Here is a 13,063-nt window from a genome sequence, read left to right on the forward strand (position 1 = left end):
AAGATGGCAACCGACTCCTTTGATGCATGAGTGAAATGTTGAATAAACACAAACAGCAACACAATAAACGGTATTACACCTCCATGATTACCTTTTGCCAAATAGGTTATGTTTTCAGTTTGGTTTGTTTTGTCTCTATTTCAGCAGGATTACAGAAAAACCCAAAATGTCATGAAACTTGGCGTAAGTGTGAAGTATTGGCCAAGGACAGCACCTTTTCAATTTGGAGCAGATCCAAATCACAGGCTGTGTACACGCATTACTTCTCACTTATAAAACAGGCCAGGAGGAGGTCTACGCTCTCTCATTGCCCTTCTAGTTATCATTATTATCACATTTCTTTCACTGTGTTCTCCCACTCATTTTGTATTTTTAGAAATACATTTTCTTCCGAGTTGCATTAAAAAAGTGTTTGCATATTTTCTCTTTGTTTGGATAAAGAAAAACAAAGGATTTGCTTTCACACTGTGACTGCTCCAGTGCTGCCAAGCTGGAAATTGAATTTACAGAAAGAAAGGAGCTTGTTATCGCTCAGAACCATGCAATGTAGCACGTAAATGTGTAAGTGTTCACAGGCTAAATCATTCATTTTAAGCAGAAACCTACTCCAACTTTCCCTGAGTGATGAAGAGCAGAGGTTGTGATTAAGCCTGCCTTGTTGATTGATTACTGTGTAAATGCCCAAAATGGAGATTTTTTGCTGATGCACAGTGAGGTTATAATCCAAGTGTGTACCAGCATGTCACATCAGCCAGTCAATAAGGATAAAGTGAAGAATAAAGCAATACATGTTAAATAAAATAGAGGTACAAAGTGAAAAGACACCCATATAAAGACAGAAAGAGAGCATTGGACTGACTTGTGCTTCCTCAGCGACAGACCCATGTGCTGCTTCATCTGCTGCAAGCCGTGGTAGTCGGTGTAGATGAGGTCAAAGGGCAGAGGTCCTGTGAGAGGGCAGCTTCCTCTTCCAGGAGGGACGCCCAAAAACCTGCAGACAGGTCAGATGCCGTATTAGCCTCAAACGGAGCAAAACGGTGTGCACAGTGGAATACAACAAACTATCACCGTTATCCCACAGAAGAGATGAAGCACACAAAACTTAAGGAGGTAAACAGATAGAGAAAAGGCTCCCTGAGAGATTTTCAAAAGCCATTGTACAGCGATGACAGATCAATCACCATAAAAGGACGGTAAAGAACAAAAAAGCACGAAACATAACAATCCAGTGAGACACAAACAACCTGACTTTCTGTAGCTGCAATTTCACTAAGGCTAGGCGGGTGTGGGTGCTTTTATATGTTTTATCAGGACAAGGACAGATAGAGAGTTGAAGACAGATCAAATAAAAGAGCCCAGTTGCGTTGTGAAGCATGTCAGTGCTATCAGTGCACCTGGTGAGCCATTTAACCAAACAATACCGAATCCATCAGTGATGTCTCGCCACGGGGACTCGCCCCAGTTTCACAGGGAACACTTGTTTTGGCTAAGCAAAAAACACACATATGATCTGAAGCATGCAGCTTGTTCATGTAACCACAAGTCATGAAGGATGCAGAGGGATTGTGGTGTTTAAGTATTATTTGTGCCAAATCTGTGTTTTTCATAAGACCATGCCAAGCACGTACTGCATGAATGCTTCAGGAGTGCCACATATATATGGATAAAAATGTCTGTGATGTTACTTTAATTGGGACTTAAATATCTCAGCATGTGATGGCCATGACATTACGTGGAGACATTCATGGTCGCCAGACGATGAATCTTGCTGACTTTAGTGAACCTGACATTTCCTTCCACTGTGAGGTTGACCATATTGAGTAGATTGCTGTTGAATGAAGTTCACACAATCATGTTTCCCAGAAAATGAATATACTACATTTTATCCCCATGACTCTAAATCTTCGTCACCACCAGGTCAAATTCTTTGTGTGTCCGATACTTTGTGTTATGAAAAAAAAAAACGGAAAAACGAATGACATTCCCATAAACCTCAATTCTACTTTGTGATTAGGGCTTATTCAGCTAAGTTTAGTGTGCCAACTAAAATAACATAGTGAGCATAAATTACACCTCCATATTATTTCTTCCTTGATTACACAGTGCACACTACATTAAAGTATTTAAATCAATTTAATATATATAAATACATAATGCTTACTTGCCGGCTGAAAAGATCTGCACTGCATTAAGTGCAAACAATCATTTATAAATATCACTATCACATGCTCTCTGTAATCATGGTGTCCTTGTGTCGTTTGCATTTCTTTCTTCACTTAACATTTCCATCCAGTGTTTGTTTCTTTAATGCAGCCTCTACCTGAGTAACCTGAATGAAATGTAATCAGTTGAGTGTCTATTTTCATGGTTATGCAAAGGATTATATTAATACAGGGTGAATGCGGTTAACATTGGCTGTCCCTCACAGTCTGTAGGAGAGGAGAGAAAGACAGCGAAGAGTCGGAGAGGTGGTGGTGGCTACACTCGTTGCGTTTAAATAGAGCTTCCTAGAAAAATTAAAGTGGACCTATCATGCTATATTTGAATAATATAGTGTAGGACCATACCTACAGTATATAAGGCATATTTATACTTTTTTTTTCTTCAAAATACCAAACAGATCATGCATTTTAGCCATGCTTCATTTCGCTCAATTTGAAAAAATGTAACTCTGTTTTTGCAAGGGCAGATTCAGTGAGAACAGCACCACCTACAGGCCTGGCATATGTACTACAGCATCTCCAGCGCTTTCGAACGGCAATGGCCGTGGCTGTCTCCTCCTGATTGGTGGAGTTGGCCCAATAGCCGTAGCGCCACCGTCCTGACGTCAGGACAGTGTTCAAATCTGGATCAGTTTTTATCAGATCCGTTGCAGCCCCTTTTTTAGAGATTTGGGTATGGAGGAAAATAGAGAGGGTTGTGTTTTCTGACACTTGGTGAGTTCCCTGGAACACCGGGGACACATATTCATGTATAAAAGACGTACAAAAGTACATTTTGCATGATAGGTCCCCTTTAAGAAAAACTCCAGGCACTACTTTTTTTTAATACTATATTTATGTATTTTTATACTGAATAGTGAATCATTTCCACACTCAGAATTGGAATAATAAAATACAAATGTCAGAGTTAATGTAAAGTACCATGTAGTTAGTAGCAGTCATTTTTGACACAGCCATTGATAACATCAGGGCCATGTGTGTGTTAATCTAGCTTAGTATTCTTCATGTGTGAATGTAATACTCGTGAAATAGAAATGTCAGTGAGTGTTGAAATAGCGTGCCCTTGTTACTTTTCTGTTCCTAGCAAGTGAACCAAACGAGCTTGATCAGCCAGGATAAAGCATCTGCTGTCTGAAGAAATAAGGCATAAATAAGAAACCAGACAACAGACGTTACAAAAGAGCCTTCTGTTACCAAAACCAGGGAAGACAGGAGATATACATTTGTTGTCTGCTATGACAAAGTACAGCGAAGCTTCAGAGCGCTCGGCTTTCAGTTGGGATCAAGGTAGCGCTTTGTTACAGAAAAACGCAATCAAGTGTGTCTGTTTTCATTACAAGAGAAAATGTTGCTTTGTCAAACTTCGGCAGTTCTTAAGAGCCCCAGCACAGAACAAAAACAGCACAGCAGAAGGACTGTACTAAATGCAGTTTAGTGGATGCCAGGATAATTTGACATAAGGGAGTTTGTAAAACTTGTTAACAGTACAATAATACAGTTCTGTGGGACTATTACATGAACAAAAGCACACACTTGTACTGCTATACCTTTAAGGACATCACTATATATGCAGCATAGAGGAGTTGTTGATAAAATGTCTTAATGGAAAGGATTTATCCAAAGGAAGGGGTATTTACACACTAATGCCATCTAACTCCTATTTAACCAAGGTGACTCCAATGGTTGCAAAAATAAGTTGAATTGTATAGAAGTCAATTAATTACCCTACTTCTCCCTTGATTTTATAGCGCAGTTAACATTTTCCTAATTATAATGTACTCTCAATCGTTAGTTTTAGGTCTCTTTCAATCCAGAATAATGAAATTATGACTCCATTTAGAGTGAAATAGACGATAACACAGCGTGAGCTTGACAAGTCGCTAACACTTTATTGTCTGGTTTGGGGGTTGTCAGTCATCATTGAACCCAATACTGTAATTTTATCATTTCCCATGCCTTTGACAAGAGAAACAATAAAGATGGAAGAAATGTAGTTGAGTTTATAGCTACATTAACATTAGCAAGGCTATTAAAGGTGGGGTAGGTAAGTTTGAGAAACCGGCTCGAGATACACTTTTTGTTATATTCCATGGAATGCTCTTAACATCCCGATAGCAATGAATATCTGAAGTGCTTTGACAAAAAATCCATAAAAAAATGTCATCTGTGGAAGCCGTAATACTGTAAAAAGCACGACCAATCATTTTAGCTGGCCCGGCTAAAATAACTGGATGGCCTACCTGCCTGTCAGCCTTCCATCTGTGCACAAACTTATCTCGTGCCCTCATTGGTCATGTGCGCGTTCGTGTGTGTTGGAGGAGGGGCTCTGTAAGGAAGTGGCAGATTTTCTCCGGTTGTGTATTTTCAAATTCTAGCGCACTCGAGCTGGTTTCTCAAACTTACCTACCCCACCTTTAAACCACCAATTTATCTCAATATAATATGGATTGGATATTAAAAAAGAAAACTGTATAAAAAAAGAGCTTGCATAAAAAAAGAGCACTTTCAAGGCTTCTGTTTGAATATGAATCGCAGCTTTATACAAAGAAAGCAAACCAGTAGCAATGAAAGCCTCTTTATACAGAGATGCTTACATTTCTACAGAAGTAAAGAAAAGAATGTCCTCTATTTTGGAAGATATGAAACCTTTATTGTTGTCAAACTGCACCCAGCACTTCATGAAAGTGTTTTTGCAGCAGTAATCCTAGACCTATGACCTTCAACATGCTGTAACTCTCGCTACCTGGCTCAGAAACCAAATCTTACACACACACACACACACACACACACACACACACACACACACACACACACACACACACACACACACACACACACACACACACACACACACACACACACACACACACACACACCACACACACACACACACACACACACACACACACACACACACACACACACACACACACACACACACACACACACACACACACACACACACACACACACACACACACAGAGAATAAGGGCGTATCGATCTTTTTTTGGACTGTGAACATGTTCAGTCAGCACTGCAGCCTCGTGGAAACAGGCGTAGCGGCCAGCTCCCGTACAGCAGAGGGGATAATGAGCAGGAGCGTGTCAGCAGACGGTGCTTAGAGCTGTGGTTTCATCAGTCAGAGGTGTACACCCATGCAATTCAGCGCTTACACAAACAAAAGTGTTCTTCACTTGAACTGTATTTCTGTTCTCTATAGATTTTGTGCAGCCAGGTGGATAAAGTACAGTCCAGCTGCCAGGGACTTTCCAAAGTAAGGTCATTATACAGGCAAATGCAGAAACTTTTTATACTGTACATACTAAGTGCTTTACATAAGGGAGACTCATACATTTTTAAATGTCAGGCGAAAAGTCAGAAGAAGCTCTATTAAAAAAACATTGAATTGGTGATATAGCACATATACGATCAGGATTTTTTTTTTTACATTATGGATATTCCATATTTTAAACTTACTTTTGACATTATCACACAATGACAAGGCTAACATGCTGATGTTAAGTAGGTATCATTTGTACACTATTCACCATCCCTGTTAAGCTCATTAGCATGATAATAATTGTTAGCATTAAGCACAAAAGTACAGCATGAGGCTGATAGAAATGTCACTAATTTAGCAGATATTTGGTCATAAATTAGAGACATTTAGAGAAAGTTGTTATGTTATGACCAAAAGTTGAGGTATCAATAAGGTTTTTACAATTCCTTTCACAAGGGGAAACATCAATATCTGCAATAAATGATCTGCCAATCCATCAATTTTTTTTAAATGTCTATATGGGCCAATGTGGTGCATCCGACTGACATCACTATCAAAAGAATCACAATGTGCTGGTATGACAAAAACACACTGAAATAAACATACAAATGTGAAGTTTGTGATATTCCAATCACATGTGGGGTGTACAATGAATTACGTGCATCTCACTAGTATGTGTGAGCTTTTAAGTTTGAATAATAGCCTTAATGGCCTCTCATGCTGACGTGCATTCATGTGAGAGCAGATGTATTACAGTGACTGAGTGCAGAATGAGTGACTCCGCTCCTCACAGATCCACTGAAGCTGCTGCTGTTCACAGGTTTAATTGGATATATGCAAATCCGAGCAAACTTTAAGGGAAGACTAAAGGGATTAAAGTGCATTAAGGCGCCAGCAGTGTGGAAATGGGAGTACACACATACTGTAGCGCACAAGCACACACACACACATACATACAGTACGCATTAACAAGCAGGCACAAACAGCTCTATCTCTCCTTCTCTTTTTATCTCCTCCACAGATGCACACACACAGAAAAGATTAAAGGATAAGGCTGGCATTATTTTATCGTTTTATCATTATCAAAAAATCCTGTGAAAAGACCACGACTAACAATGAATTAAGCCCACTAACAAGTATGTGTATACAAAATCTAATACTGCCTCTGCCTCTATGATTTACTGCTCAATTATCCTGCAAAAACTATTAAAAACACATAAAAGAGCGATACCGTTGCATAATGGTGATATTTTGCTTAACAGTGATGAACATAACAAATATAGTCGATGCCTCTCAGCAGCTTAAACTAACCCATGAGCATGCTTAGTGGTGTCAACGACCCAGAGCTGATCGTCAAATATTAAAACACACAATTACGGCGTTGTTTTAGAATATATCACGCTGGCAATGTCCACCATAATGAGGGATAATGTCACTCAATAGAGCTTAATGTTTCTAAATGTGTTTTTAACAAACGACCCTCGAGTTGGCACAATAAGCTATATCAGGATTCTTTTTTTTTTTTTTTTGACCAGCTCAGACTTAAAAGAGGATAAATTAAAGGTCCCCTATTATACTGTTTTTCATTACTTTATTATAGGTCTCAGATGTATACAAAACATGTCTCTGAAGTGTTTGGCTCAAAATACCAAACAGATCATTGTAGCATCCCATAACCCCCTCTGTTTCATCCCTGTTTCAAAAGTGCTGATTCTCTGTCTGTTACGCAGCGTCCACGCGGCGGTGTGCGTTGAAGCTTGCCGGTGAGCTTGTCTGAAACTTGACCAACAACCAATCACATGAATCTCCCGCCCCGGACACACAAGCACGTGGTTTGATTGGCTAGAGCTTGTACTGGCATATGATTTGATTGGCTGACGCTTCCGCCGAAGCTTCAAAAGTTGAACATTGCACAACTTTTGAAGCGAGCAACGCGAGCAAAGCGAAGCTACACGAGCAAAGCGAAGCAATGCTCCCACAATGCAGTTTGGCAAAGCGTGACGTCACCCCATTCAAAGTGAATGGTCAGAAGCGTTGAAGCTTCAACGCACGCCGCCGTGTGGACGGGCCGTTACTTTAGATGAAAATAAGGAGCCACTCCCCACGCTCCTCTGAGAGATATTTGGTTAAAAATAACATAATGGTGCTCTGGGAGGAGATTCAGGTGATAAGGTGGGCGGGGGTTACCTTGGTTGGTGATTGGCTAATGGTTACATAAGCCAAAAAACCGTTATGACATAATAAAGTGGCCAAAATCTGATCAGCTCATTATCAGGTTTTTTATATAAATGGATCAGGACAAAAAGTGAGCGAATCTTTTTTCCTGAAACTTTCAGAATCTCTTTACACAGAGGGGACACATGTTGATGTATAAAAGACATGAAAAAGTGGATTTTGCACAATAGGTGACCTTTAAGTGTGAAGGAAGGATTGCCAAGGAGAAAGACTGCAATAAGAAGAACAAAGGTGACTTAGTGAGGGACACTGCATTGCTTCTTAAAGGAAGTGGGTAAATATGTCCAACAGTGAAAGGAATTGGATGTCACAGATTTTCCGGACACATATGAGAGGTTGATGCTGTGGGCAAGGGGTTTACTGCAGGCTGCTGGAGGGAGGGCTTCACAGTGTGTGGGGAATAAAATGGGCACAGAAGAGAGATGATGTGTCACTGTGTGGAGCCGGCCTGCCAGAGGGAACTGAGCCTGGCATGCTAATTGACCACTTGAAACTGCAGGAGGAGAGAAAATGCATGTTGACTCTGTTGTGATCAGATACAGCTGATGGGCCACTTTAATGTGCAGTATGTGATGGTGAAAATAGGTGCTATAACAGTGCACAAGCAACACTCTTACTTATTTTGAGTTGAAAGAGGGTGAATATGCATAAAGAGTAACTAGGGCTCATTATTTTAGTGTTCATTAAATAAGGCTAACTGGAAATATATCTGTATTTATGAGGAAAAGAACGTCCGGGGTACATTTTGGCCAGTTTTTGTGTTGTTGTTTTGAACTTAATTGCTAAACCAGCAGCTCGTTTGTGTTTCCTCCCTCATTTTTCTCTTCGGTTTCTATTCTGGAAGCTGTCAACATCACAAGAGGACCTAATTTTTTCTTTAACTGCAGTAAACAAAGTCCTTATGCTGAAGAAAAATAACAATTTTAGGGCGCGCAGGGAATCTGAGGGGAAATTGGTTTTGACCTTTGTGGTTGAAATAACCATTTTTTTGTGAAAATCTGTAAAAAACAGTGATGCTTGTATGTGGGTATTTCTGGCACCTACTCTCCATAAGCTTTCAAAATGAAGGGCTGTCACAATCCCTAGTTTTGTGACAGTCTCGATACAACTGCAAAAACACAGAACAAAACGTCCTTTATAACTGTTTGAATATAGTTTTTGGTCATAATTCTCTCTCCATCATCTATATTATTGTAAAAACATCTCCTTCCAACAACTCTAAACTAAAAAAACTCTTCAGAAGATAGATTTTCGACAAACACATGGAAACTATTTGATTTAGCTCAGCCCATTAAACATTATAGCTGAATAGAGCTTGAGTGCATGTTATTGAAAAGTCAAAAACACATCATATACTAGCTGCTAACCGCTAGCCGCTAACCGCTAACAGCTAGCCTGAGCTCTCCTGCTGATTTATTATTCAAATGTGGTATTTCATTAAAAAAACACATTTGTCAACATTTAATAAGTCGGTGATTAAAAATGTACTAAAAGCCAGTGTTAGCAAAAGAGAGTGAGAAGTGGATGCACTGACAGACAACTGCTGTTATGAAAACAGGAAGCAGGGGAAAAACCCCTTCGGTCCAGACATGTTTGCTTTGAAAACCAATAAGCATAATATCATTTATTTTGATCCTGATTTTGACGCATCTAAAAGGAAACCGTTACAGTTTCGAGCACCATGGTACATAACGTAAAGGTTGCAGGCACTGTAGAAAAACAAGTTTGTCACGTTTTCGGTTCTTGAGTTATCCCTAGCTAGCACTTTACTGTTAACCTCAATTACATCACCATTCAACACTGTGCTGAAGACAAATCCCTATAATGTTATCTCGCTAGTGGCCTACACATTTTTTTTATCTTCAATTCTGCTGTCTTTTTCTTTTCATCTCAAAGCATAGAAACAAAGGCACATCAATCAGAAGGCTGCAGGGTGAGAGAGCATCAGCACTTATGGAAAGGTACAACCTGAGATTGGCAGCATAATAAGGCTCTTTGTTGAAGCCTTCGAGGATAAAGACAGCTTTGATTTCAAGTTTTTTACACTTGAGGAGTGCCCTGCATATACCTGTTATTACTTCCACTGTTCAGGCTGATGGGTTAAAGAGACAATTGACCCCAGATTTGACATCTATTAAATCATTTCTTAGGGTTACTGATCACACAATTCAGGCACGTCTGTTTGTTCCGGGGGAAACAAGGTGAGATTACCTGCCGAGTGTGTTAATGGGATGTGTCAAGTAAAGCCCACTAGATATAATTGATATAGAGCTGCCATCGGCAAAATGTCTACGCACAGCAGGGCTCAATCCTGTGTTTTAAATCAGAGCTATGTTAAAAAACAGCAGAATGACATGAGTGTGAGTAAGAAGGAGAAGGCTGAGAGTGGGAGACTGTTAGGAAAATATCACTCGTCACCGGCTTGAGCTTCAATATCAGGATACATGTATTTATTATCCTTGCAAGAATGGAAGTAGTCATCACATACAGAGCATATGGGACAAATAGTTCCCCGAATAGTGTCCTTCACATGCTTTATATACAAGAGAAGGTGATTCAGTCACAAGATGGAGGAATACCGGTTCCAAGCAGTACACACATTGCTTGAATTGGGCCGGTACTCACCGGTACGCAGTACCGGCACTTCTGATTTTTACCCATGTGGTACCGGCACTTCTTACTGAGTACCGGCAAGGTGCCGGTGTTGTGTCAAATGATGCACCCCCATCATGAAATGCCCCCCTTGTCACGGGATCGCACATTTCTAAATGACACGTTTACACCTTAAAACGATGTTTAAAACGAAAAGTAAACGTTCAGGGTTTTTATTAATGGTAACTTTCAGACTGTGAGTTGTTTAGTGGTAGCTCATATAGTCTTGATTCTTGTGGTTAAACTTTTCGCTCCGTATTTGATGGTAGTGGTGTTGAAATTCATTCGTCACTTCCTTTTCAGTTTTTTTTTTTTTTATTATTATTTTTTTTGTTATTATTGCTACGTCCTGTCTGTATACACGTGCTTTAAAATGTATTGTTTAATTTTACATATTTGTCATATAATAATCAAAATATATGTTTACAAATGTTACATAGTCTTTGTCAGCATATTTTTGCCACATTATGCACCCCTTGCTATCTTACATAATACAAGTGTTACATTCATGAAACTTGCTCCATTCATTGGTACTAGTCCTACAACTATACCCTGAAAAATGCTTGAGGGTGGGAATAATACAAACATCTTTTTGGGTGGGGTGCATTTTATGACAGGCCTGGTTATCACAATACGCCCCCCCTTAATATCTTACAAAATAAAAGGGTCACATTCATGAAACTTGCTCCATTCATTGGTACTAGTCCTACAACTATACCCTGAAAAATGCTTGAGGGTGGGAAGAATAGAAACATCTTTTGGGGGGGGGGGTCCATTTTTATTTTTCAGGGTATAGTTGTAGGACTAGTACCAATGAATGGAGCAAGTTTCATGAATGTGACACTTTTATTATGTAAGATAGCAAGGGGGGTCGTATTGTGATAACCAGGCCTGTCATAAAATGCTACCACTAAACAACTCACAGTCTGAACATTACCATTAATAAAAACCCTGAACGTTTACTTTTCATTTTAAACATCGTTTTAAGGTGTAAACGTGTCATTTAGAAATGTGCGTTCCCGTGACAAGGGGGGCATTTCATGATGGGGGTGCATCATTTGACACAACACCGGTACTCAGTAAGATGCCGGTACTCAGCCGCCGGCATGACGCATGACAACAAATATGCCCAGCGTAGATGCACCTAGATGCGTCATGAGATGCCGCCGGTTGTCGCCGGACAAGGAGCCGACTGCTAATACAGAAATGCTGTGCCTGTGTTAGAAATGTTGTCTGACGGGGAGCCTTCTCTGGTCGAGCCTCCTGCTCCAAGTTCTGTAGCACTAGATCCCACAGAGCCTTCTCTCCCGTCTCTCATTGATTCCCTCTCTCCTTTCCTGCTGAAAGATGGTGAGTGTACTCAGGGACGAGGAGTCATTTAACCAGCCGCCAGTAGGAGTCAGGCTTTACTTTCTTTTATATCCATAAAGAAAAAGTAAATCTGTTTACAGTTCTGTTTCATGTGGATGTTGAGAGGTATCCATATATCTCTTCATTTTGCTCTCAAAGTGCACCAGATTGATGCATTTAACTTCAATATTTTAAAAAAATCTTCCCGGGGGAGCATGCCCCCGGACCCCCTAGAGGGTGTCAGGTCCACTCCCCACTTATAAATGTAGCACTTTACCACTGCACCCCCTCTAATCTCAGATGCACCCTGAGTCATTTTGTTTAAGTACAGTGAGCCTTTCTAAAATATACAGTAAAGAGACGAACCCACCAGCATTATAGGATACTATGTGACTTTGAGCCAAATACTTGTTTTTGGGCTGTATACATAAATTGACTTGAAACAGTTGCTGATTTAGAGTACTGGCACCTTTTTTATTCCAATTCAAGCACTGAGTATACAATGTTTAGTTTAGATTAGCTAAGACCCACGTCAGAAATGATCATGCGTGTCATATGTCTATCTCCCTAGAGGCTGAATCATCATATTAATTGTTGTCACATAGCTATCATATGCCTAACACACTGTGTCCTGACGCTCTTCTATGTAATCATACATCCTGTTACGTACACAGCTACGTAGGGCCTTTGTTATCATGTGCTACTCTGATATTGGAAGAGTACATTCAGTATTTTGCCAACAGAGACCCATCTCTGGATCACAAAGACACTTCACTTTGCAGACAGAGCTTTCTAAACCTGACAGACTGCAGCTATACCTCCACCCTCCTTATTCTCCTTTCTCCCTCCGTCCTCCCCCCATCCACCGATCCTCAGGTGTCAAGACGCCCTGCTCTGTCGCTGGCTAATTACCCGTGTCGCTCTGGGTGGGGATGAGATCCCCAAGCAGAAGGGACAGCTGTCTCTGCCGCTCTGCAGAATGCCCCAGGGTCCTCCCATCACTCTGCGACAGGTGCCGGTGTTACTGACAGAAGTGATTTCACAAACACTTCTCTCTCCACCTCAATTACAGTAAATCCAGGACAGCAGGACCCACTTCCTGTCAAAGGGAAATCTTTAGCCAGAAAATATCATAAAGTGATTCGTTTTTGCTGATGACTCTGACCTGCAGTTAAGCATATGCCCTTAAAGATGCAAGTCAATAAGAGAGTTGGAAGTGTTTTGAATTTCACAGTTTAATCTCTGCAATGTTTTTGGCACACTGCATTTGACATACTATGTATTGGAACATGTTATTATTTTATGGAATTAGAATGCAGGGAA

General features: G+C 40.3%; 1 protein-coding gene across 1 annotated transcript in view; it reads right to left on the reverse strand.

Moving 5' to 3' along the window:
• LOC117492238 (alpha-1,6-mannosylglycoprotein 6-beta-N-acetylglucosaminyltransferase B) overlaps positions 1-13,063 on the reverse strand; it is a 74,601-nt gene that overhangs the window by 22,261 nt on the left and 39,277 nt on the right. Inside the window, exon 9 of the mRNA XM_034142380.1 lies at positions 860-991. Within this exon, the coding sequence (XP_033998271.1) occupies positions 860-991 (132 nt within the window). The remainder of the gene's footprint in view (positions 1-859; positions 992-13,063) is intronic.

This window comes from Trematomus bernacchii, unplaced genomic scaffold, assembly GCF_902827165.1.
Source record: "Trematomus bernacchii unplaced genomic scaffold, fTreBer1.1, whole genome shotgun sequence".
Classification (NCBI taxonomy): domain Eukaryota; kingdom Metazoa; phylum Chordata; class Actinopteri; order Perciformes; family Nototheniidae; genus Trematomus; species Trematomus bernacchii.